The following is a 27,445-nucleotide window of genomic DNA, read 5'->3' on the forward strand; positions in this document are numbered from 1 at the left end:
AACTTTAACAAACTCTTTGTGGCTTGAGAACAGATTTCCAATCTTTGAAATTTGCTTTCTCGATGTAGAAATGTCTGTATCCGATCAGTTCAAACTCTTTTCTATTTATTTCTCTGACCAGGCCACTGAGCTTGTTCTCCATTCTCGCCTGTTGAGCCTCCAATTTATCCAGCCTCTTTATGGGTTGATTCAGCTGGGTTGTGCCATATTGATAAAGTTTCAAGTCCATAAGTATTTGCAAAGCCAAGAAGTAAGTAATAAAAGTATCCAGCCAAAGCATTTTGACTATTCCGAGCGAGTTCTCTGGAAGAACTAATTTCAAAAACTTGCGAATTGCCCTTCACAGATTGCTGATAAGTTTATCTAAGATTCCAGCATCTAAGGGGTACATTAAAGCATTTTTGACTATAGTTGTATAGGTCTTAAAAATTTATGATTTTAAATTTAATAATAATAATAATTTTAGATTTTAAATAATATATATAATTGATTCATGATGTTAACATCCTATGTACGTGAACTATAGCGATAATAATATAATTTTAGTTATTCTGCATAAAATTATAAAATTGTGGGATGTGACTGATGGGTACATTTTGTTCGGGATTTAAAAAATAAATTTCACGCCTGAAAATTTAGCATATTTTTTGATTACAAATGGAATTCATACAAGAAGAGCTTTATACATATCTGAAGTTGTATGCGAACATGTTGAAAAGCTTTAGGTTATAGGTAATATTTTATACAAAATTAAATGCATACTTTGTTTTACTGTACTTTTAAGTGAAGGAAAATTTTCCTGCTCTGCAGGGCATACTGTTTCGCTCGGACCGAAAAATTAATATTGTAAATAAAAACAAACATATTTCATTAGTTTAATAATATTTAAAGATTTGTGTAATTATATACAGATTTAGATAATTCCAGCTGTTTAGCCGTTTAAATTTGCCCGCCCAATTGTTGTGGAGTTGCCACCTGATCGATTTCGATAACTCGCCGGGCTGCCACTCAGACTAATCGATAACATGCACCGCCAATTATCGCACTGTCATCGATGTGCGACAACCCTGGCAGCAGGAAAAGGTTCTTCGGCCGAAACGAAAAATAAAGAACAATAAAACGATTTGTGGGCCCGCAGCAAAAGGGATCGCCAGCGCCGTGCCAACCGGTGACCTCTCGCCCCCGTGCCCCGTGACCTGTGACTCCGCGAGCGTGCTTGTTTCAGTGTTAATTTGTTGGAGCACCAAAATTGGAGCAGGCAGCGTGTAAAAACTTGCGGAATTATCGTGGCACCGCGCGGAGAAAGAGAGAGTGAGAAGGGAGAGAGAGAGAGCGAGCAAGAGAAGAGAGCGATTGCCGCACGCATAAAATATGATCAAATTGCAAAATTGATTTCAATTGGCCACTCAACAAAAGGTACGTTCGATAAAGTCGTCTCCCCCACCTCTAGAATTCCCCTTAAAAACATTGAAAAACCCGGCACACTAATTTACATAAACCCAAAAGCCCGGAAACTTGTGTATTTCCTAGAAAATACTCGAAATACTTAGCCTTTTTACTTCCAGCAAAAGTTATTTTCCAATTTCTTTCATTGGCCTGCCTCTCCCTATGTGTGTGTGAATGCGTATGTGTGTGCGTCTCAGTGTGTGTTGTGTTCGGCAGAGATGAGTAATGTTCGCCTGTTGAAAAACAACAAAAATAACTTTTCAAAAGCCTCCTACAAACAAATAGCCCACTAAACTAATACATATTGCTTTCTCCTACTTATTCCCCTTACCTGTATATCTTTTACGTAGTAAATCCAACAAATTAGCCCTTTGAACCTGTTACATTCGTGACCGATATTATCGGGTGCCGGCAAATCGTATCTATTGCGCATCTCTAGCGGGCGGCGTGTGGCACCATACGAATTGACCAAAAAATATGATTTTAAATCGCCGGCTCCTCGTTTTGTTATGATTAATATGGTAGTTTTGATGTGTCGGACTAATAAACACCCCCATCCATTATCGCCATCCCCACTCCCCATCTCTTTTGCTCTGTTTATTTGATTTTCTTATTACACCGACAGCTGTGCGGCGTTGCCAGACTGGTTTGCGGCTGCGGCACGCGGAGTGGCGTGAAATGAAAATCGCATTTAATTAGAATTTAACCCGTGTCTGAAAACGGAGAAAATGTGCTCCGCCGCCCGCAGATGTGGCTAATTTGGATTTATATTTTCATTCTTTTGTATTTTTAGTTGTGCTTCTGTAGAAAATGAACACCTGGTGCGCTCCAACTGTGCTCCATATATAGTTTATTTAGTATTTATGCAGCATTTGTTACTTCTTATGATTATTTTTATTGCAGTACTTAGTTAAGTTAAATGAAATTACCATAAAGCTTAAATTTTGACCTTGATTTCCTTCTACTTACATCCTAGAATTGTTTTAAAATTTTTAAATATTTCTATAGGGCTCTTACTCTAAGACCCTTACTTTCTTCCATCCCAAAACCTCATATTCTGAACTACCACAAATTTAAAACATTTAATATCTCTGCAAATTGTTATTTCATTGCTTAAAAAGCCTATTCAATAATTGTTATTCTTTTGGTTGGTAAAATATCTATAAAATCTGCAAAATTTATGTTACTTATTATTTATTCACAATTGGTATTATGGGTTGTTTAATACTTTCTATTATATAAGTCGCCATACCATAGTTATTAATTAGTTTTCGCTCTCTTCCTTAACAGCAAACATCAAGTTCAATGTTTGGCGCCTGCTGCGACTCTTGAGACTCGTTTAAGCCACAAATAATACCAATCAGGACCTGAGCCAAGTTCCGAACTGAGGCTTTTTGGCCATGGCGCAGCAAACGCAGCCGCAGCAGCAGGCAGCGCCGCCTACGTCGACGCCGGCCACTACGGCGGCGGGATCCGGTTCCGGACCAGCAGGTGGAGGAGGTGCAGCAGGAGCTGGTGGCGGAGCAGTCACGCCCGTTTCAACACCCTCGACGCCACAGCCGGCTGGAAACAACAACAACAACAACCTGGTTTCACCCTCCGGGAATAACAATCTACTGACGCCCGTCCAGGCCTTCACACCGGCCGGACAGCCCGTGTACAATCCACCCGTATACATGCCCGCCCACGGAGGACATCCGCACGCCGGAGCCCACTATCCGGCCATGATCCCCGCTCCGACGCCCAGCAGCACTGTCTACGTGAACAACGTCACTGCCAATGTGAATCTGCATGGCTGGCCGCACACAGTGCCCGCCTATCTGCCGGCTGGAGGTCAGCACCATTACATCGGACACGGTGACATGCCGCAGGAGCAGGTGGGTAGTTGGGCGGGAACTTCGTTACTACTTCCTTATAACCGGGTGCTATTTGGAGCTGAAACTTGTTTTGCTTTAACAAAAGTCGTGCAAGTGCAAGTGAAAGGCAGTTAAAACAGTATAGCATATAAATTAAAAACTAGGTAAAAGGGTATACCATATCCCAAGAGTTTATTTACTTGGTATACTCAAGATTTATGTTAATGTTTTTTAGACAACCAATATAAAAATCAAACTAATTAAAATTAACATTGATTTTACTGGTACATGCTAACCGATTGTTTGTAATAAAAAACTAATGTTTTTAGAAAACGTAATCCAGTTTATTTACTTGTATGCTCAAAGTCAAAGATGATCTTAAAAAAAAACCTAACTTAAATCACACAAATTTGTAACCGATCATTTGTAAGACAGAGTTTTTTGATTATAGTTTATGAATTTAGTACACGTTACGTTGTGGAAAAAGTAAAACAAGTAATTTATAATCTAACGAAGAAACTATAAAATCATCATTACTAACTCTAAAATGAACTATCCCTATAGGGCAACACCGTGATGCCGCATATGCAGCCCTTGCCCATCAACTTGGCTCCGCAGGGAGGCTCTCCGAATCCCCACACTCCTGGCATGGGCGGACAACGGCCGCGGGGACGCGGACGTCAACGTGGAGGCGGTGGACCGCGACGCAATGACTACCATGGGCCACGTCATCTTCAGCAGCCGCAGCAGCAGCAGCTGATCACTCTACCGCAGCAGCAGCAACTGCCGCCGCCGGACGGATCTACTCCCGGAATGCAGCTGCAGACCGACCAGATGGGTCAGCAGATGCCGCCGCCCGAGGCGCATATGCAGCACCTGCCGCAGTACTACGCCCATGCTCCACAAGCCTACGCCTATCCATATCCCTCGCCCTACTTTGCGCCACAGCATGCGAATCTGCAGCCTCCGCCGAATCCCACGGCTGCCCAACAGGCCACCGGATCACCGCTCTTCATCTCCGGCCCGGTGATGTACAATCCGGCGTGGTTTAATCCCGGCGGATACATCTATCCCATGATGCATCCGGCTGAGTACCAGTACGTGCCGGAAGATGCTGGCCAGCCTGGTGTGGATGAGCGGGTTGCCCAGCAGGATGGAGGAATGACCCCAATCTGGCATACGGCACCCATGTACGCCGAGGACTTCGAAGTGCTCCAGCAGCAGCAACAACAGCAGCAGCAACAGCAACAGGTGGCACTACATCCCAATGGCGGAGTGGCTCATGTGGGCGACGAGCTCAACCACAACAGCTCCTCGCTGCCCTCGTCGGAAACGTCGAGCATGCTCAGTCCGAATTACCCCATCTACGATCCCCAGATGCACGAGATCCAGCACCAGATGGGTGTGATGCAGATCTTTGAGGATGGTCAGCTGGCCGCCCTTCAGCCGATTCACCCAGGAGCAGGTCCTATGCAGCAGGTGAGTGGATCCCTCAAAGCCAGTTCGTTTTTCGATTTTCAATGCTATTTCTTACCAATTTCCATAATTATTTAAAATTATTTAACAAAGAAAATTCTTTTCCTAAAACAAATAATTTTTCCTATGAATTTAAATGCTGTAAATGGTTTGCCACACCCTACATATCATGAGAAAACCGAAAAATACTGATATTATATTTTTTTTAATCACAATATTAACCCTTTCTCTATGTTTACAGTACGAAGAGGAAATTGCTGAGTGCGGAGCTCCTCCGCCTGGCGCTATTCCCGTGGCCTGGACTGCTGCCATGCCCCTGCCACCGGAAGGCGTCCAGCCAGCTCTGCTGCCCCCGCCGCATCACATCTTGCAGCAGACATCGCCTGTGCTAATCGAACAGGTTCCTCCGCCGCAGCCCCCAACACCAACTCCTCCTCAACAGCAACAGCAACAGCTACAGCAACAGCAACATCCGCATCCGCATCAGGAGCAAATGGGTGAGTGCTGTAGTGCACAATATTGATTAGTGATTCATTTGGGTATTGGAATTCATAATTCAAATGGATTGCACTTTGACTAATTTACTACTTTCCATTGTTATTGTTTATAATCTCATTTCCCTCGGTGCCAGTTGATAAGAATTAATTATTCGTTCATTGAAGGAAAGCTGCTTCGACTTTGAACAGCAGTTGAATAATGCTTCAGCTGAATCATCAAGCTTAGATTTATCTCCTTGTTTTGGGTCAATGACTTTAGTTGATGTTTTAAGTTATTAGATTGAACAATGTTTTAGTTTGTCTTAATGTTATTTGGGATTGGTTATTACATGACTTGTTAGCATTTCAAACTATTTTCAAGAAAAGATACTAAACCTTTGATTTATGACATGTTATTTATTATTCTATTTCTATTTTAACTTCTGTATGCCTATTTAATTTTGGTCAATATTTTGGTTAAAATAATGATCCCTTGATGATTTATTCCAAATTAATAATTACGCATACATAATCTAAACCTAATTTGTTCGATTCCCGCTGATAAGGTTTAATTGTTCAATCATTTCGATTCTCTTTCAAAGGGTATTATTCTTATAAACTTAGCTTGCAGTGATATTTTTCTGCCCATTTAGTTTTATAAACAATTTTCTCTAAAATAATTCTCCCATAATAATATATTCGGAATTTAAAGATACTCATATAAAATCTAGACTTAATTTATTCTATTCCCACTGATAAGCTTTAATTGTTCAATCAGTTTAAAGGGGAAATACTCTTCTAAACTTTAGCTTACAATGATTGATATTGTGCCACATGTTCTCGGCATCATGAAATAACTTTCGATTTATCTTGTTATTGTTTTGAAGCGAGGCCACGCCTAGTCAAAGATAAATCCAAGCAGAGTGGTTTGTGGACTTTCAACCGGACTGATGACCAGAGTATCTGGAGTTCGTGTTGCTCCACGCTTATTTAATAGCGTTTTCCATGTTGTTTTTTGGAATTTGTCATGGCGTGCCTTCGATTGCGTCGCCTGGCCATCGTGTTTATATGCAGTTTTTCGCTTACTTTTGCCTTTCCGCGCTCTCTTTTACTATATAATGTTCTCCCTACTTGGCTTACACTCTTCTCAGGTGTCACATTATATATATGTATATATAGTCTCTGGGGAAGAACGTTGATGTCAACACATTTTGCCATAGTTTCTGGCCCTTAATTATTCGGCCTGCTTGTTGCCATGCCCTTGGCTTGCCACCGATTGTTTTCGGTTGGGATTTCATTTTGGATGTGTGGTCTTTTGCTGGCCTATCATCCATTCACCCTTCGTGGAGCCTCCAACAGGTGTTGAGCTTGTTGACCACTTTGTTGTGCCCCCCACAACAGCAACACCCATCCATCCACCCATCCACTCACCCTCTCTCTAATCAGCAGAACAAGTGGCTTTCGTCCAGCTCTTTGTTGTTATTATTTTTGTTTGCCCGTTTGGTGTGTGCATTGTTCACGCTTATCAATCGAACGGACGTCTCTGAGTGGAAGTGCTGGAGTAGGCGTCTCGACCACTTGCATACTAATCGTAATTGAGTGTGTCATGTGGCCGGGGCAAGGGATTCACCTTAGCCAAGGGACTGAACATATTCTATTAGCTGAATGTCGACTTAATTGCTTGACAAAGCCCAAATAGGCGGACTATTTGAAGTTTCTATTTGAAATTTAAGCCATACTTGTTCAAAACTAAGAGCAAATTCAAAGGAACCTAATTGACACTGAAAAAAATAAAGAAGTTATGATGGATTGGTTATCAATAAGGTTTATAAATAAATTGATCCTGGGTCTTATAAATAATGCGCAATAATAGTCAATAGTTACTTTTGAATTATATTTATTAGATGGCTATCGTAGGATATTTGTTTGTAAATAAAGACCACTTTGAACCTGAGCAGATGAGATATTGATGTTTTCATATAGTTATGGATTATGATGGATTGGCTTTTAATAAATTTGATAATTAAATTAATCTTTGGCTTTAAACGATAATTGATTTATGTACAGACAGTTATAAAGATTACTTCATAGAATTCACATGAAGCTCAACACACATAGCAGGTTACAAGGTTTTAATTGATTTATGGCTTTTTGAGTACCATTTTAGTGTTATTTTATATTACCTCTTGTGCTTAAATGCACGTGGAACAGCTAGGAATATCACATGTAATAGAGAAGAGGTCTACTGAGTGTGATTGAGTTCCAGTTGGTTTTCTACCCGTTATCTGGTTTTCTACCCATGTCTGGGTTTTGGTTCAACGAGTTTCGTCTATCCGAGAGGTTTTCCTTTTATGGCTGTTTTCGAAGCACTTGGTGGCATACAAACAGCGAGGCGATACTGCCAAGTGTTTGTCCACAGACTAGATTGATAGGCGATATTATTCCCCTGTGTCGCCCACAATTAGTAATGTTGATTAAGTGCAGCCATAACTCCCCCGTGGCCCATTGATTAGCGTAATCATATTTTGGGCGCGGGGTTTACGAGTAAGAACGCCATGATCTGATTTTCTGCGACATCGAAGGCATTTCAAATTCTCATACTGATAAACGCAATATTTTAAGTCCAAGGCGAGCTTTTGATCGATGGTTTTTAGAGCGCCTCACGCTCCCCCTTGGAGATTATAATTGTGCTGAGGCTTTCACGGGTTTCCTCTTGATATAGGTACTTATTTAGTGCTTATTCAAATGGAAACGAAATCCGTAGAGTCCATGTTTGCTGTTTTGTTAACCGAACGTTGCGAAGGTCGTGAATAAAGTAATAATTTTAAGGAAAAACGAAAAAAAGAATTAAAGAAGATATAATTGCAAAATAATAAGAATATTCACGGAGATAAATATGTTAAATAATTTCTGAAAACCATTTTGAATCCATAAAACTTTGTAGAACATAAAAAGCCGCATTCCCCATAAAAAGTCCCACAAAAACACTTTAGTTTCTTACAGTTTTTAAAATGTATGGCAATTTATTTTATTTCTATTCTGGCTGCTTTTCTCATTCCTTCAACACTTATTGTTCTAAATGTTACTTTTGATGTGTTTCCCACTCGTTCACTTGCTGTTTGCCCTGTCCTTATGCGTATAACAGATTTAGAATATTTCTTGTGGTACAATATTGTTATATATAGTACTGTTAATTAGTTAGCCGCGTGAACAATTTCGTTTGTATTGAACTGCACTTCTGCCGTATTGCTTATGGTTCGTAGCTACTAGGCTATTTATTTGGATAGTTAAAAAACAGACACATACAAGCCTTAAAAATTCATTTACTCTTGGTTTTTCTGTTGCTGGACTTTAGTTTAGTAACTTACAAAAATGAGCCGTAAATTTGTATTTTGAGTTGCGCCACCTAAATGATTAGTGTAAAATTGAAAACAATTTTAGCTCTTAATGCGGTTCATTTGTGTTTTCGCTTTTGAGTTATTTTTTTTTGTGTAGCGTTCCGTTCTTCTCGTTCTTCTTCCTTAAAAAATATACAATTTATTAGTTTTGAAATATAGTTGCTGCTGCTGCGCTCCGCTCATTTAAGTTAATCGGGCCACTTCACTACTTAGCTACATTTTACAGTTTACACACACGCTATATATCGCTATATCTCTACGGTATGACACATTTATAACGACTGGCCAACAACTATGTATGTAGTAGAAGTACACAATAATCTTTAATAGTAATCATAATGATAATCATAGTAATCGTAGGGTTTAACAAACAAATAATAATAATAGAAGTTACTTTACAATATTTTGTGGTTGCTGTATAACAGTTGCAATCTACCAACGATCGGTATCAGTATTCGATCGGTATTTTATGAGCGTAGTATAATTTATATATAGCCAGAGGTTTTTTCTATATCTTATCGCAAGCTAAGCTGAGTTCTCCTGGTAGAAAAGTGAATTTTCCGCATCCCATCTCCTCCGCTGTTGCCTAGGCTTAAAGGTATATATATATATATATATGGTTTGGGGCTGGCTATATATATATATCCATCCGCCTCCTTCTCTTTGTATATAGGTGTGCTCGATCTCTGATCTCTGATCTCCTCCTCCTCCTCCTCCTTCTCCTCCTCTGCTGTATAAGTAAATAGAAAAATATCTCACCGGATCCCCTTGAGCGCTCCGCAATGCCCCCGTAAATTCATCATCCGCAACCCGTTTAGAGCTTCGATTCGCTTGTCTTCTGGGGGAACTGCGGATGTCCCTCCTCCTGCTGCGGACTCGCCAGTGTCTTGATGATCTTGGGCACAATGGTGATGGGCTGATCCTCGTCCTCGTCCTCGGCATCCTCGCCCTGCTCCTCGTCGATGGGCGTGAGGGTCTCCGCATGCACGGGCGTCTCCTCGGCGGGGCTGCATCTCTTCAGGCAGGGCGCCAGGAAGCTGGTTATCGTGGAGATCCCGAACAGGGCACCGGCCATGTAAAAAGGCAGGTCGTAGGTGTGCGTCATGTCGTAGATGGCACCCGCCAAGGGCGTGCCGATCAACGCAGCAAATCCTCTGAACAGGATCAGCAGTCCGAAGGCATTCGTGAGCTTGTCCAGGCCGAGCAGATCGACCAGGATAATTGACGTCAGCGAGATGTATCCCGAGATGGCCAGTCCAAAGAAAATGGACATGGTGATGTAGGCCGCATAGCTGTAGCACAATGGTGTCAAAGTGACGGCTATCGTGGACACAAGAAGGCAGCAATTGTTGAGCAGCAGCGAGTTCACTTGTGGCAGATCCGCCACCCATCCGCAGAACACACGGCCCACTGTGTTGGTGATGCCAATGATGGACAGCAGCATGGCGGCATCGTTCTTGGGTATGTTGTGCTCCTTGGCCGCATCCACCAGGTAGACAAAGGGCACATACAGACCGGCCATACCGAACACATTCGATACACCAATCAGCATAAAGACTGGGTCCTTCAGCAGGCTCACATCCAGCATAGTGTTCACCACGGACTTCACGGAATCGGGAATGCCCAGGCAGGGACACAGGTCGTACTCCTCGCGGTGCTTCTCGGCCTCCGCCAGGGGATCCAGTTTGGCCACACTCTGCATGCTCTTCTCGTACTTGGTCAGCGACAAAACTGAGTTCCTGTAGTTGGTTAGCGATTTCTGCGATTGATATTGCGGCAGATTCGTCACGGAGCCCGAGTAGAAGATATCCTTGCGGGACATGGGTCGCACCATCCGGCCGCTGCTGCCCGACTGACTGCCCTGCCTTTGCGATAGCGACAGCTTGGAGGAGACGAAATCCCCGCCAGCTCCGGCCTCCAAGTCGCCGCGAGATGAAGCCCGAATGGCGGCCAGCGAAGGTTGATAGCGCTCCGAGGCGGAGGTTTTCCTCACCCGCGTGAACGAAGGCACGGATCCGTTTTTGGGCAGACTCTGGTGATCGCCGGCCAGGAAGGCGGGCTGCGAGGCATTCCGTGTCATGGCATCTTGCGAGTGGTAAGGGCTGTTCTCCGACTCGGAATTGCGATGCGGACGACGAGCGGATCGAGCGGATAACTGGCCATTGCTGTCGCCATTTGGCGGGGACTGTGCGCCATTCTGACGATGAACATCAACCACTTTGGATTCGGTGATGGTGGGCAGGGTGGAAACGGGATGCAGTCCTCCGCCGCCGCCCGCTTGTTGAGCCAGCAGCTCCAGATTCAAGCTGGAATGAACGCCGGGATCCGCATTCAGTGGCATCTTTAGCTTGCGCTCCATGGTTCCATCCGGAAGCTGCACCATGAAGTGCGAACCGGCAAAGGATCCCCGTTCCAGCTGCAACTGCTTCTCCTCGTACATGCGCTGCATCAGGGGCTTCTGCTTCTTCTTCTTGGGATAGGTCAGGGGTCGCATCATGGCGCCAAAAATGGCGCAGTTGAGGATGAGGCCCGCAAAGATGAGCAGGGCGTTCTTCCAGCCGTACTCCTCCAGCAGATAGGTGGCCAGGGGGGCAAAGGCGAAGGTGCCAAAGCCGGAACCACACACGGCGATGCCCGTGGCCAGACTCCGTTTCGTTTCAAAGTAATAGCCCACGGCCACGACAGCCGGCAGATAGATCATGCCAAAGCCGAATCCTCCCATGAAACCATAGGTGGCCATCAGCATGCTCACGTTGCTGCTGAAGGTGCTCAAAACGAAGGCTATGCAGGCGATGATGCTCCCCGCTATGCAGACGGCTCGACATCCGTACTTGTTGGCCAGGGCGGAGACGATGGGTCCGGCACTGAGGTAAACTCCGGACAGGAGACTGCCCACCCAGGCCACCGTGCCCTTGCCCTCGTGGAAATAGGCCACGAACTCCTCCAGGAAGATGCCGAACGTGTACGCAATGCCGTCCACAATCATGTTGCACATGAAGCTGGCGAAGCAGATGACCCATCCGTATCCTCCGTCCGGCGGAGGCGGAAGTTCCCCGTACACACTCTCCTCATCCTCGTCCTCCTCCTCGTTGTCCTGATTGTCCTCGTCCTCGGGACTCTGTTCGGCTGTCAGTCGGGCTGCCTCCTCGCAGGCCAGCTCGCTGTCTGTCCTCTCGAATCTTCTCAAGCGGGCAGATGATGCGGAATTGCCGCCGCCGGCATTGCCAGGATTTGAACTGTTTATATCCACCATGGTGGCGGGTGGGTGGTGGTACGATAAGGGTTAAGGTTTCCCAAGCACACACGCGGTTTTGGTGGAGTTGAAAATGTGGAGCGGACTAAAACGGAAAGGAGGAGGAGGAACGTCCGCTTGGCGTCGCTGTCCGCGTGCGAATGCCGAAGCAAAAAGAGAGCCCAAGTTTATCTGGCACTCTCTTTGATTTTATTTTCTTTTTTGCTGCTCTCCCTCGCTCTCCCACTGCAGTTGTGTGCTGCCTTGGTGTGCGTGTGTCAATTGTTATTGAGGTTTTGTTTTTGTTTTTAGTTTGATAAATTTATAAATTCACAAGCGATAAAAGAGGCGTGGGCTGCCTGCCTGTATTTAAGTAAATATTAGATGATAGTTTCCTTTAGCCACGTAAATAAATACTTATTGCAGCTCCAGTTTTAGCTTAACTTTGTTTTGTGCTGGTTTTAGCTTTAACGTTACTGTTTTCTTTGCGGTTTTTTTGCCTTTGTGCTTTTTATTTTTCGGTTATTTCCGCTTTGTTTGTATATTTTTAACTTGCACTTGCAGCTGCAGCTGAGGTCACTAGAAAATGTTTGTTTTCCTTAGATTTTCTTAGATGTTTTCTCCTTGCTTTTTCTTTCTGCTTTTTACCCCCGTCTGACTTTGATTTTGCGTTTTGTGAATTTCCTCAGCTTTTTTCGGGGGTGCTGCTGTACGTACGTGTATACGTCGTAATTGCGAATATGCAATTGTATAATTTTCCGATTTTCAGCTTTGAAATTCGATTGGAGAGAGAAGGGGGCTTAGGTGAGAGAGAGAAAGGGGGGGAAGTGCGAAGCGTGTGATCGATAAAAAGAGCTCACACACACTCGCAGACACACACGCACACTACTTGATAACTTTTAGCTGCAGTTGCATTTTAGTGACATTTGATTTTTTTGCGGATCAGGCGAAAAAATAACAATCACCGATTCGTATAAACCGACTTTTAATTCCCCGATTCTGTTCTGGACTGCTGCGCCGTTCGCTGCGAAATGCGAAATGAAAATGAAAATTCCTCGTAACGGCAGCAAAAAGCGACTGTTATACGATATACAAAGACAAATTCTAAATTTCTGTAAAAACACTCGGTCGCTCTCTTTCGCTCTTTCTCTCTCGTTGCATTTGAAGTTCAAGCTCACAGAGCGCAAGCTCCACTCGCGGTCTCTCGCTCGCTCCCTTGGCCCCCCAAAAAACAGCTGATTGAAACAAAAACAAATCCCAGAGAGACCGAGAGACCCCAGAGAGAGAGAGAGAGATAGACTAGACAAACAACCCCTCTTTATTTGCCTAAGGGTTGTCTTTATGTCGTTTTTATTTTTATTCCCTCTTGTTTTCTTTGCTTTTTAAAAAAAATAAAGCCTGAAAAACCGGTAACCGCCTTGCCACATGGCTACCGTTCTAACTGCCCTATCATATAACAGTCGTATAACAGCACAAGAAATATCAAAGAGCGCCGAAACTGTTGCTCTTTGCTGGCGATTTAGGTTAAAGGTTAACTGTATTTCGCCCCCCGAAAGACTTTTACTTTTCAAAAACTCACGCTCTTTTATACAGGACACCTTTTATCGTCTTGAATATTCTGGAAATCCCACTGAATCACTTTTCTTTATCAGATTAATACATTTAAGTACAAAGATTCCCATTTGCAATTCGATAATGGCTTAATTAAGACTCTTACAAAGTTTATACTTGAAACTTAAAAATTTAACATTTTAAACACAAAATTTTGAAAGACAACCCTTAACGTTTAAATCTTAAAAACCAAATTGGCCCCACCCCACTTTCATTTTAAAGTTCCACTTACAGAAGTCCCACTGTTTCTTGAAGTTAGCGGTTGAGTGTTATTTTTGTCTGCCGCCTTTTAGGCGCCGACAAATTGTATAATCCGCGCATTATCTTAACAGTTGGCCCACCTAAGTAATAAAATGCATTCGACACGCAGCTGATAAGAAGGCCTTTTGAGATATATTTTAGTGATTTTGTTTATCAACTTTGGTCGACTGTTGCCAGGTCGTAAAATCGTAAAAATGTGCTTTTTCGTCTTCTGGTTTATAACAGTTTTGTCAGCTTGGTAAGCACATTTTTTTTGTAGCTGTTTTGGTGAGATCTCTTAAGAGATTGTTACCGATGTGCTCGTACCTTCTCTTTGGCGCTCTCTTTTCTTCAGAGGGAGGGTTGTGTGCAGTAATTCTTCTTCTTGGGTGGTTGGTCAATGTCATTCATAAAAATTCCATGTCAAATACATGCAAACACATAGAGAAAAAAAAGAAAACCATTGGCACACATACACTTACCCGGTATTGTGGGTCAACGCTAGAGGGCGCCACTTGTCTCTTCCTCCGGTAATTTTCATTTTTTTTTTCTTTTCCGTTTCCCTAACTCAATTTATTTGCCCTGTTATTAAAGCATTACGTGGGACTCAATGGCCAACGCCTCCAATCTTGGCCAACAATCTGTGTGTGTGCCTGCGAATTACGCTTAACTTGACTTTAACTTTAACTGAAATGTAATACGAAATAGCGGTAATCGCAGCAAAACTGTTATACCGCAATGCGTGTGGCTAGAATTTTCATTAAAAATGCATGGGGCGCAAAGTGCAATGCAAACTACACAAGAGTTTAGGAAAATGAGGAAGTAGTGGGACACCCGACACGTGGAAAAAGTTTTTCAGCTTGTTACCGCTGTCGAGGGGGTGGGTTTGAATGCAGGGGGCGGATTGGTGGGCTTCCGCCAGGTGTCTTTGTGAATTAGCTGCCCCATTTAAAACAGAATTCTGCCCGCAGTCTGTGCCAAAAAATCAAATGCACCCACGTGAAATGGCAGTGAAAAAAGAGAGATGCATTGCGAAAAATTAATCAAAACGCTCAAAATATTAAATTTAAAAATAATTAAAATACAAATTTTTAAGCATAAATACTCTCTGATAAAATGTATATTTAAATTTTAACAGTGTTAAGTCTTTAAATATGCTATTCAAATTTAAAAATTTTAAGCTTACAAAAAATCACTTTGTCAATGCAGTAATAAAAGTGCTTATTAAATTTAGTATTCCATATTTTTTCACTGTCACAGATGTTCACTTTGTGTAATGAACAAACTGTCCTTGAACTATTCAATCTTTTGCCAAGAGAAAAGGGCCTTTGCAGAGACAGGAATATAAAAAGTCTTCTCCAGCTGGCCAAGAGCTTTCTTTATTTCTTTCTTTATTTCCTCGTTGCTAAAAGGTTGAATGAACCAGTGATGACTCTTCAATTATTGCACCCCCACATCTTTTGCAGCACCCCATTAAGACCACCTCATCCCCCCCGCTTTCTTAGACCCCGCGCTTTCTTTGTTAATGAAAATGAAAATTGCGCATACGCCGTGTTGTGCAGTCAATGCTTTTCTCGCTTTGTTTGGCTGCTAAGCGTTTTTTTTTTTACGCTGACAACGCTTTCCTTGCCACTGCCATTGCTCCGAGAGATACAGATACATGGGGACAGATACAAAAATACAGCTTGTAGAATATTGTGTTTTCAAAATGACGCAGTTCGCTGCTTCGTCTGCCTGTGTTTTACCTTGTCGTTTTTTGCCCGCTCAACTTGTTGCGTTGCTTGGTATGCATCGCCAGTATTTTCCGATGAGCCTGGCCTCTGTATCTGTCAGATACATCGCGCGTATCTGGCATCTACAGTCGAACTTGGTCGAGAATCAGTCTGGCATTAGAAAAGAAGACTTCATGTTCAAATGGAATTTCATGAAACTTTTGTTTTGCTTGAAAATCAATTCAAAAAATATTTTTTCAGATTCCAATAAAACAATACACTTTTATGTTATCTTTATTCCTTTTAATTTAATTTAATTGTTGTTAATATCAGCAATGATTTAAAGAAGTTCGACTGTATCCACATGTTCCACTGAAGCGAGCTCTCTTCCTTCTTAATCTGTTTCACGCATTTATATGTTAATGCAGGCAGTGGGGGGTGTGTGTGTGGGAGGTTGGGAATAGGATACATTTCAACGTGTGTCCTTGAAATCCTTGGCTGTCAGTTCACCTTAACTTCTTTCGGTTTTTCGTAGCACCATCGATGTTTATCAGTTGATGCTTTAAAGCCACTTCGAAATAAACCGTCAACAGCCGCCCACTCGTAAATAATTCGGCGATAAGGTGGCGGTACCTTCTTAACCCCTCTATCCGCACCGAAAACTTTATAGTTTGTTTGTTTTTCTTCTGCGACGAAGGTCGCGTGGCTCATAGAATTATGCAATTTTCGTTCGCACTCAATTTCACTTATTGTTTTTAGCTTGTGTCCCCTCTGCTTTGGGTATTATTTATTGTAAATTGACACAAATGAATTCAATTGAATTGCTGCTACAATTCGCTTTTGGCCCTGTTGCCAGGCGGTGGAAACTGTGCCCATTCTTCTTTGTTTTGTATATGGCTTTGCATCCCGCGGTTCCCCTTGCTTTACCCCATTCAGTGATCCAACGCTTGAGCAGATTACTTATCAATTTCAATGGGGCAGCGGCAATTAAAGTGCTGGGAACAAGCTTCACGATGAGAAACTCACTCGTTAAATCGCATACGGGTCAGTTCAATCAATATTGAATGATGGGAATGTGTGTGTGAGTCACGTTACGCATACGCCTTGAGGGCCGGAAAATGATTAAGGCTCCTTTGCACCTCATCCTGCCAATCCCGGTTTTTTCTCCATTTACATGCAGTTGCTTTTAAGGTACAGAAAATATACATTTGCTACCCTGAAAGTCTTTTTTAGGCGGCTAACTAGTCTGACACGTCTTTCTTTGTGCTATTTAAACTGACCTACTTTTTTTTAATATTATTTGTGTCTAATAAACTCTAATTTACTGTGCATATAAATCAATGATGCTTTCAAGGAATACAAAGAAGTGCAAAGTTTGTATAATTAAAGTATATAAAAGACAATTCCACGCTATCTATATGTGCCATAATTGCATACATTGCAGTATTCTTTATACTGATTTCTTTGTTCTCCAAAATAAACTTTAACTACCCCGCACTTTGGTTTGCGTTTTTTATGTTTGTGACTCAGTTGAGGAGTACTGATTAACAACTAATCAACAAAATGAATAATTTCTTGTGGTAGAGGCGTAGGCATAGAATTACATTACAAGATAAATTTATATGCTGATTATTATTATTTTGTTTACTTTGTGGCCAGTTCTCTTTTGTTATTAATCAAAGAAAACTGGAATACTTTTTGATTATTATTCGGCGCCCCACTGTTCTTTTTATGAAATTTTTAATTAAAATTGTTGTTTTCTTTTGGTTTTTAATTTAATTAATACATTTTTTAGGTCCAAATCATTATTTATTGCTTTTAATACAAACTTAGACCACTGGATTATGTTTTATTTTCTTTGTATGTGCTATTATCGAATACGTTTATTTATTCTTCGTATTCATCAAATATTTTATATCTTGTTAATTGATTTGTGGACTGTTTTACTATTTTCAAATTGTTAAAGCGCTGGGAGGGAACTATTCTATTTCTTTGCTTGTTGTTGATTCTCTCAATTAAAAAGCGCCCATACCGTGTTTACAATTTGTAGCTCTCTCGGATGGAATCAAATCGAATCGAAGCTCAATAAGCGTAAATTACTCATAGACCGGGTCTCGGCCCCCCTGTTCCTCCAATTTCTGTTGCTAGCTAATAAAAAATTGAATAAAATCGCGCGTTCAATAACAGCAACAAATGAATAGTGAAAGATGGGGTGGTTGGCTTTTGGAATGCCCGTAAATGAACCAAAACTTGACCCATTTTCATTGGATGTTTGTTTTCAATTTAAGAAAAGGGAAAACAATTACAAAATCTAATTTAATTTCTCCTAAAAGTTATAGATACGACCTAATGAAGTGAAATTTGAGACTGGAAAACAAATTCATTTGAATTAACGAAGCTTGGCGGGCAAACTGTTATATAGATGAATCCGAAAGCGTAATTTTCAAGACGAGTGGGTTTTTTTTTTCGAAAGGGGAAATGGGGGATTATTCTAATGAATTGACATTGTTTTGGACCACCCCCCGACCCCGACCCCGTTGATTTTTCATTTATCACATGGGACATGGTATAACAAATGGAAATTAAGTACAGTCTCACTGCGATTCTGTTTCTGTTTCGGTTTCTGTTTGATATTGTTGTTGTTGTTGTCGTTGTTGTTGTTGTCTTTGTTGTTGTTGCTGTTGTTGTTGTTGTTGCTGTGTCGTGCCTGACAATTTCCTTGTTTGCTTTTGTTGCTGCAGTCAACTTATTGCAATTTACCTGTGCACTCAGGTCTGTAATTATCCATCCAACCTTGTGACAGTGCCGATCTCTCTCTCTCCCTCTCGCTCCCTTTCCCACAATCCCAACTCTAGGCGTCCCTCTCTATTGAATCGTTATGGCAACACGTTCGAAAAGCTGTTGTTATTGCACCCAAACTGACACCCTGGCACAGATTTGCCGCTCTCTATATGCATTTGCAACTATTTAAATGCATTAATCTCAGCAACATTTCCATACAATATTTGCACTCGATTTGCTCGATTTCACCTATATTTTTTTGAATAACATTGCGCGCACACTTAGTTCGCTCGGCTTGTTAGTCGCTAATTGAAATTAATTAGCACACTCCAAAATTCCGGAGCGAGGGAAAAATTGAGGGGGATGTCATTGTCATATGATGCTTTCAAATCGGGGGCCTCGCGGGGGTGGAAATTCACCCGATAAATGGGCGTTTAGCACCGCCTACCAATGGCCAAATCAAGTGCTTCAACAGCACTTAGTTAGTGCCTCGCAGCTAATTCCCCGCCAAACATAAAACCCTTGTGTGTGGGGGCATCAAAAGAAGTTGTTTAAATATATATTCGATATGGCTTCAGGTTTGCCACGTTTAAAATGCCGAATAGATATAAATAATAATGATAACAACAAGTACAGACTGCCCTGGGAAAGTTGTCTGGGAGCTGTGGAGATTGGATCGAGGAATAAATTCCCAGTTCTTAGAAAGATACGTGAAGGGAATTTGAATTTGAGAAAGGAAAGGTATGTTAGCCATTGATGGCGGTTACATTTGTAAGGTTTAAATATATTTCCGTCAAACATATCAGACATTATAAAACTGTTTAGTTAAAATGCAAAATAAAGTCTTTAATTAGGGGTGGTAAAACAAAAATGTAACTGTATTATTATTTTAATATTTTCGTAAACGTTTTTGTGTCGTAAAGCAGACACAGCTAAAATAATTCAATCATTAAAATTCAATCCTTTGTGTATTGTAATGCAATATTTTAGCTTTCTTAAACATTTTTCAAAATAATATTGACATTTGCTCTAGATCTGGGGTTTTACGTTCCAGTACTACACCTACCCTAGATTGCGATATTTCATTATTTTTTTTATAAAAAAAAGGGCAAATAATTTGTAAACGATTTCAAAGTAAGCAATTTTTAGTGTATATATAGTTGCAATAATAATCTCAACCCAGGGTTGATTGTTTTGCCATCCTTTTGTATAAGCTAGGAGCGATCTGTTTGCATTGCATCTGGGATGGGAGATCACATGGATGTTGACTCTTATTCCTTTGTTTGTTGGCTTAACCTTGTTTTAGCTCCACATTGCGGCCTTTATCGAGTCGGGAATGGCCGTTTATCTTGTGCCCCATATCAGGGTCGAGTGCTTAGTTCAAACACCTAGCAACAGGCCAATCGAGTAGTGATTTAATAACCATTTGCCCCATCGAATGGCCGTCGAATGAGGTCTACTCTCAATTACTCGCGGGTATTTTGTTTTTTTTGTCCCCTACTTCAGTTTGACATGGATTAGTTATGTTTTCTATTTGCACTGATAGCTGCAATCGATGGCCCGCTGCTTATCAGCACAAATAAAGCAGAAAAGCGGACATGAGAACAATGCCTGGGCAGTTATTCGACTAGCTATCTACTATATATGTATTACCGACCCCATGGGATCGAAAAAGGGGGTATGCTCTCTTTTTGAACCTGCCTTGTATATATATAAATAAAGATAAGCTGGGTTTATCCATGTTTAATGTGGATATTGTTTGTAGAAATTTTCCCAGTTCTTACAAAAATAACACATCAATTGAGAGTTTAATTAAGCATTAATTGCTTATGGCTCCCAAAAAATACATTTTTGTTCCGCACTCATTTCCATCCAGCAACATTCCTTCAGATCTCGTTGAAGTTATCAGCATTTAGCATCAATTGGCATCAATTATGATGATTTTGTAAATTAGTTTGCATGCGGCAATTGAATTTTTCTCATATTTCAAAAGCGACTGCTGGGAAATGCTCATTTAGGGCCAAAGTAAAAGCTTTTATTGATTTTAATTTACCTTCTTGTTCTCGTTTTGCAGTTGACAAGAGTTTGATAAACAACAACAACGAAGTGTTGGCCTTGGATGAAAAGTTGGCCAACGAGAAGCAGCAGCAAATTGAATTGGAGTTCCATCAGCAACAACAGGAGCAACTGCAGCAGCAGCAGCAGCAGCAAGAACTGCATCAACAGCAGCTACAACAACAGCAGCATCAGCAACAGCAGCAACATCAACAATTACAGCCGCTTCAAATCGAAAAACCGCCAACAAAAGTGCCAAACCTTGTAGTAGCTACAGTGGCACCTCAACTGCAACAGCCACCTCCGCAGCAGCAGCAGCAGCAACAGCATCAACCTGCACCGCAGCAACATCAGCAGCAGCAAACATCGCCGGTTGTAGTGCCACAGCAGCAACAACCACAGCAACAGCAGACCAGCTACCATGAGCAACATCAGATGCCGCAGCAGCAGCAACAACAACAACAACAACAGCCGCAGCCTCAGCGCAAGCCACCGCTGCAATACAATCAATCACAGCAGCAACAGGTGCGTCGCAAGTACTCCTCGGAATACAATCACCATCATCACCAGCACGGCAGCAGCGATACGGGCATCCAGACCACCAAGACCATGTCCTGGACCAATTCTGCTCAGCACAAGAAGTCCACACAATCGGTTTCGGTCACCGCTTCGCCCAACAATGTGAACAACGGATCGGCAGGAGTGAGTGTTGCTGCCAGTGGCAAATCAAACTACAGTCACACCACAAAGACGTTCACCAACCAGCAGCACTACCAGCAGCAGCAGCAACACTACCAGAATCAGAACAGCTACAACAACAACAACAACAACAACAACAGTGGTGGCAGCAGCAGCAATAATAGCAGCACCAGCTCGAACAGCAGCAACAATCAGCCGCAGGTGCGCACCTACGGCACCATGAAGGTGCCCTCATCGCCGGTGGCCAGTACAGCTCCCACGCTGGAGCGTAAGAACAGCCAACAGGGAGCAGGCGCCGCACCACCGGCAACAACAGCCGCTGCAACTGCAACGCCTGTGGCAATCACAACAGCAACTACCTCAACGGCCAGCATTACGGCTGCCCCAAATCAATTCCAACAGGAGACTAGCAACATAAGTGCACCAGTAGCTGTCCCACAGCGGCAGCAGACTGTATCGCAGCAACAACATCAGCCACAGCAACATGTGCCCACAGCAACAGCAGCAACAGCTCCTCCAACCAAATCTTACAGCAGCTATGCCACTAAGAAGCATCAGAGCTATGAAACCGTGGCCCTGAGCTCCGTGGTTGCCTCCAGTTCGTCAGCCAACCCGCAACCGCCGCTGAATCTGGCCCCACCTGCACCACCAGCATCGCAGAGCAGCAGCGACAGTGCCCAGCTTTCGTGGGCCAGTCTGTTTGCCAGCAACAAGCCCGTGGCCAAGGTGGCGCCCTACGAGGCCAGCAAACCTCTTCAAACGCTGCAACAGCAACAGCAAACACATCCAGTGCTCCAATTGGCTCCGCCGCAGCCAGTCCAAGTGGCAGCTGCTGCTCCAGTTCTTCAGCTGGCACCGCCGCCGCAGAGTTTGCCACCTCTGCCCACGGCTCACCAGCAATCGCAGTTGCCGGCTCCTGTGCCGGCGCCAACCACTCCGCTGTTCACCCCGGGAGCACTCTCCTATTCGGCGGCCTCTGCCCAGGCTGTTCCTGCGCCCAGTCCCGCCTCCGCTTCTGTCAAGCCCCTGAAGCCGGAACCCCAGCGTCCGGTGCAACAGCACCTGGACGAGTGGACCAACAAGTACGCCGAGTACCTGACGCGCCACAAGACCAACTTGGCGCCGATCAGTCTGCGTCCGCGGGGACTGACCAACAGGTCCAACTACTGCTACATAAACTCCATCCTGCAGGCCCTGCTCGGCTGCTCCCCGTTCTACAACATGCTGCGCTCCATTCCCAAACAGGCCGCTGTCTTGAGCGAGGTCAAAACGCCCACTGTGAATGCATTGTAAGTATTTATTGGATTATTAATTGGTATTGACAATATATGTTTGTCCTGTTCATGCTATAAACTTCAATTCAATTCTTACTCTAAGCTAGGGATAGCAATCTAACTGCATACTTACAATAAAAGGGCATACTAACTATAATAGTGTATTTAGTGCAGCCTAAGAGTTCTAAGCTTTGTTTACAGAGATTTATCTAACCATATATACTTAGTTTTCTTTTTTAACGCAAATATAGCGTTTTAAAAACATAATTAGTAAGCTAGTTTTGATTTAAGATATCTTCGAGGAATCCATTTCGTTGACATGCGTAGTGTTCCAAAACTTAGATGCCATTCCTTGGATTTGCATATAATTTGACATCATATTTTAAGTACAACAAATAGTATAGGTGTTTTAGTAGACTTATGTCTTATGACTTAAACAGGCTTTTAAAACTACAAAGAAAAATGTATTCAATTTGAATGCTTACCAAGCGTTTGCTTTCGTCTAAACTCCATAAAATTTAAATTTACAAGTCTCATTTTCTTGTTATGAATTTGTTCAATGCCAAGCCACAGGCAAGTCAACAGACACTTCGGCACCAATTACCAGCCGGCGTCTGTGTTACGTTCGTGGAAGATGAAATGCCACCAGCTCCGCCTGCATTCTTTGGCTTCCTTCGTTCTGGCGGTAGCTACTGAATGTTGGGGTTGGTGCATGTGATCCGCTTTTAACGAGAGGATCTCCTTTTAATGGATTTCCTTAACCAAAGCGGGCACAAACAAGTTAACATTTTTTTAAGGTTATTTTAGAGTTTTATATGCCTGAAAAAAGAGTTATGATAAATTTTCTTATTCAAAACTCCTTATTTTTTACCCCCTTTAGGATGTCTTTTATGACCAACTTTTCATCGCTGCCCAGCGGACTGCGCCTGCGCCTGAACAACCTCAACAAGGGATCCCAAAGCAAGGGCAAGGATGAGTTTGTGGGCTCCGATCTGCAGTGCGACATGGCCTTTGAGCCCACGGAGATCTATAAGCTGTGGAACGACAGTCGCGAGGAGCATGTCGAAGGTCGCCAGGAGGATGCCGAGGAATTCCTGGGATATGTGCTCAACAAGCTCAATGATGAGATGCTAGAGGCTAGTACTTAAAAATATTACATTTAAAAGTTTAGTTATTGATTTATGCTTCTACTTGCAGGTGATTAAACTGATTGACAAACCCACCTCCCAGCAAAATGGCCAGGAACCGCCGGAGCCAGAGGATGGCGGCGATGTCTGGCAGGTAAGTGAATGGTGTAATTATGATTTAATTTTAACTAATCCAGTACCTCTTCCAACCAGATGATTTGCAACAATCGTAACAAGGGAAGTGTCACCCGGCAAACCGACTTTGGACGCACTCCCGTGAGCGATATATTCCGGGGAGAACTGCGTTCTCGGCTACAACGCGAAGGAGAACACTCCACGGATGTGATTCAGCCTTTCTTTACGCTTCAACTGAACATTGAAGTGAGTTTTTTTGAAATTCAGAATATTAGTTATGATAAGGAAGATATAATTTTAATGATTTACTTGTTTAAATAACCATGATAACAGATTAGATTAGATTAAATTAGAATCTTAATTGAATAGCTAACAGTTTACATATAAAATAAGATAATTTTTCCTTTAAAAGTCGTCAAAGTAAACATTAACATAATGCTTATGACAAGGAAGATGTATGAGTTAAAAAATATACTTTTTTAAATAACCATGATCACAGATTTTATTGAAAATAATTATAATGTAACATCTTTTTGAGCTTTATAAAAGCTATAGTATAAAACATCAGAATATTCTATTATATACTGACTATAACAACTAAGGCCTGTTTGAAATCATAAAATGCTATTTTGTTATTGAACAGTTACTATATATAGTTTGAAATTTGCCTGAAGCCTTAGTCATCATTTTTATTGGTACTAAATCATTGAAAGGTCGACCACAGACAAGTCAACAGACACTTCGGCACCATTAACCAGCCGGCGTCTGTGTTACGTTCGTGGAAGATGAAACGCCACCAGCCCCGTCTACGTTTGGTGATTGTCTCCGTTCTGGCTACAGTCATTACTGACGTTGGGGCTGGTGCACGTGTTCCGCTTTTTATTAGAGACTTTCTATTTAATAGGTTCTCTCTTCAACAGTGGGCACAAACAATTAAAAATATGAAGTAGCTAGTTAGATATAGAGATTTAAAATATGTTTAATTAAATGTTTTAACTATTGTTCCTTTAGAAAGCTGCTTCGGTGAAGGAGGCGCTGGAGATCCTGGTGGGTCGCGATCAGCTGGAGGGCGTCACCGGCAGCAAGACCAAGCAGGAGGTGGTGGCCTGGCAGCAGATGACGCTGGAGAAGCTGCCCGTCGTCCTGATATTGCATTTAAAGTACTTTGACTACCGGTCCGATGGTTGCACAAAGATCTTGAAGAAGGTGGAGTTCCCCGTGGAATTGAAGATTGATGCCAGTATGTTGCACTGCGATACTACTACATACTACATCTATTTTAACTAACTCATTGCATTACAGAAATCCTCGGCTCGAAGAAGACCTCGCAAAAGCAGCGCGCATATCGCCTGTTTGCGGTTGTCTACCACGACGGCAAGGAGGCCTCCAAAGGGCACTACATCACGGACGTGTTCCACACGGGCTACAGCAGCTGGCTGCGCTACGACGACAGCTCGGTGAAGCCGGTCAGCGAGAAGAACGTACTCCAGCCGCACGCGCCACGGGTGCCTTACCTTCTCTACTACCGCCGCTCCGACACTCTGCCACCGCAGCAGCAGCAGCAACAACAGCAGCAGCAGCAATCCCAGCAACAGACTACCAACGGCGGCGGATCGGGAGTGTTGGGCAGCTCCTCATCATCATCGAATGCCGGGGACAACAAGTGAAGGCCAGGCGTTGTAAAAATACATCAGAACTTTAAGTGTTAGGCGATAGAGAGAGAGCATATATATTTTTGTGTCAGTGCGAGTCAGTGTGAGCGAGAGTGCGAGTTTCGGTTTTATATGCATATACTTATACATATACAAAATAACAATTAGATATATTCGAGCGGTATATATTTAAGCCCAAAGTCCAAAGCGCATGTCCGTGTGTAAGAGTGCGATTGTGTGAGAAAGAAACTTAGCTCTAAGCTAGACTAGAATTAAGCAACATGAGCAACAAAACTCGTTGGAACGAAAACTTTGTACAAAGAGTGGGAGGAAGAGAAGCTCTGTAAACTAAACAGCGAGCAAATCATCATATTATCATAGTGCTAAATCTACAAACTCTTTCATTTATCTGAGGCACAAAAAGCTCTCCCAGCCGTTATAGTCCATCATAGTTGTTAGGAAAGAATTTTTATTTCGATATGTTATTATGACAAACGCTTAGAGCTGTAAATATACACAAATAATCATATATTGTAGTTGATCAGTTTCGCGGCATGCAGCATGCATTTAAACAAACCAACCCAGCAACAATATATCGAATGCTTTGATTATGCTTTAAAGAAATTTACATTTAGAACCAGGGTATGTTCGACACAAAAAGTAAATAGGCAGGCAGTGGTGGTCAGAGTAATAGCTAGATAAATCACGAAATCCAGGAGCCAAATTGATTTACTTTGATGGTCTATGGTCTAGAAGACCAAAACCAGCTAGAATCTTCCCTTACTAAAGTCTTAATTGTTTCATCGAGTTTTTGCTCATATAGAAGTGTAAAAGTTTTTAATAATCGGCTAATTGCAAAAGAAAATTTAAAGTAATGAGCAGCAATATTAAGGGCTATTATTATGTGGGCCACAACTGTGCGTATCATTATTTCGTACACGTTTATAAGCAGATTGTAATTTAACAGCGCGGTCATTTTGTAATTTATTTTATATGTTGTTTAGTTTTACACGCAATCAGTTAAGCCAGTTAACAAGCAGATTCATATACATATTGTTATTCATAGTTAGTGAAACTTTTTTTGGAATTCGTTGTTTGCCTTCATGATATTCGAGTTCTTCTTAACTTGCTTTTCATAGGTCTAGAGCATTTAGTTTGTACATCGTGTTAGATAATTCTGTTGGGATTGAAACGAAAGATTTGAAAGGGAAAAATAATTAATTGTAATCGGGTCAGAACTAAAACTAATCAATCATACTAGTTGGTAACTATCTAACAAACGTATACACCCATATATATTTTCTTAAGCTATATAAACGCATATATATTATTTATAGATATCGTGCCAATGTTAAAACACCTAAAAAATTTACAAAAAAAAAAGGAACTTGAATAAGAAAGCTAATTACTTGTCAATGCTTTGTATAGTCAGCGGCTAAACGAGAAAGGAATATATTCAATTAATCTATTAGGAGTAACAATCTGTTTGGGGACTTGCTTAAATTTTCAATGGCTTTAAAAATCAATAATTTGGGCGTCAAAACTAGGTAATGGAACATTGTTTTTCTATACAATATTTTATTGCATACTTTTGGACCGCTACATGCTTTGATTTCTTGGAGTCTTAAAATTTTAGAGATCTCCATGGATCATGGATATGCGTGGCATTCCCACAGGAAAAGTGCTGGCTCTTAAATGGATTGTAATCCCATAATCTACTTAAGTGCCAGGACTTGAGTGGTGAGGGGGCAAGCGAAAAATCTTAAAATATTCTTAAGCTAATCGTATACTAGAGAAATGCATTGACATATATGACGTATATTATGAATAGGACACAAAAGCGAAACCATAAATATAAATCTACATATATATATATATTTTGATGTTATACAAATATGAACTAATTGTAAGCCAAATTATAGGAAAACATTTTTATAGAATCGTGTACGCGTCTGCGTTTTGCTAGTTACAAATAGGTTCCTAAAAACTATACGAAAAAAGTAAAAAAAAAAAATAAAAATAACAATAATACAACCACAAAACGTAACGAAATGTTGAAGCAAAGGAATATTAAAAAACAATAATAAAAATACTGATTTATGTAGTCTAAAGCCAAGCTAAAACCATAAACACAAAAACTTAACTGAAAACAAACAAACATACAAAACATAAATTTATAAATCCAATTTATACAAAAACCAAGCAAAACAAATAAGAATGAAAGATTGAAAAAAGTTGAATTACCATTTACATATATTTTTGCAAGCGAAATTAG

The 27,445-nt window shown here is 41.8% G+C and overlaps 2 protein-coding genes across 2 annotated transcripts; one reads left to right on the top strand and one right to left on the bottom strand.

The window, feature by feature from the left end:
* Nucleotides 1-1,038: 1,038 nt before the first annotated feature.
* LOC128258959 (nuclear receptor coactivator 6) lies at nucleotides 1,039-27,385 on the top strand. Its single transcript, XM_052991008.1, has 10 exons — nucleotides 1,039-1,416; nucleotides 2,737-3,323; nucleotides 3,867-4,781; nucleotides 5,020-5,275; nucleotides 20,303-22,271; nucleotides 23,137-23,392; nucleotides 23,454-23,537; nucleotides 23,597-23,764; nucleotides 24,530-24,758; nucleotides 24,821-27,385. Exons 2-10 carry the CDS (start codon nucleotides 2,847-2,849, stop codon nucleotides 25,183-25,185), a joined length of 4,719 nt encoding a protein of 1,572 aa, XP_052846968.1. The 5' UTR covers nucleotides 1,039-1,416; nucleotides 2,737-2,846; the 3' UTR covers nucleotides 25,186-27,385.
* Nucleotides 8,505-12,931, bottom strand: LOC128258962 (monocarboxylate transporter 4). The gene has a single exon (XM_052991013.1). The coding sequence runs from the start codon at nucleotides 11,903-11,905 to the stop codon at nucleotides 9,467-9,469; it is 2,439 nt and encodes an 812-aa protein (XP_052846973.1). The 5' UTR covers nucleotides 11,906-12,931; the 3' UTR covers nucleotides 8,505-9,466.
* Nucleotides 27,386-27,445: the final 60 nt, after the last annotated feature.

Source organism: Drosophila gunungcola, assembly GCF_025200985.1.
Source record: "Drosophila gunungcola strain Sukarami chromosome 3L unlocalized genomic scaffold, Dgunungcola_SK_2 000005F, whole genome shotgun sequence".
Classification (NCBI taxonomy): Eukaryota; Metazoa; Arthropoda; class Insecta; order Diptera; family Drosophilidae; genus Drosophila; species Drosophila gunungcola.

What these genes read in the sequence shown, in the direction of transcription:
- LOC128258959 (XM_052991008.1), top strand. Translation starts at nt 2,847, where the DNA reads ATGGCGCAGCAAACGCAGCCGCAGCAGCAGGCAGCGCCGCCTACGTCG. An exon ending in TCCGCATCAGGAGCAAATGG is followed by an intron (nt 5,276 to 20,302) that starts GTGAGTGCTGTA and finishes CTCGTTTTGCAG; the next exon opens with TTGACAAGAGTTTGATAAAC. An exon ending in ATGGCGGCGATGTCTGGCAG is followed by an intron (nt 23,538 to 23,596) that starts GTAAGTGAATGG and finishes TCTTCCAACCAG; the next exon opens with ATGATTTGCAACAATCGTAA.
- LOC128258962 (XM_052991013.1), bottom strand. Translation starts at nt 11,905, where the DNA reads ATGGTGGATATAAACAGTTCAAATCCTGGCAATGCCGGCGGCGGCAAT.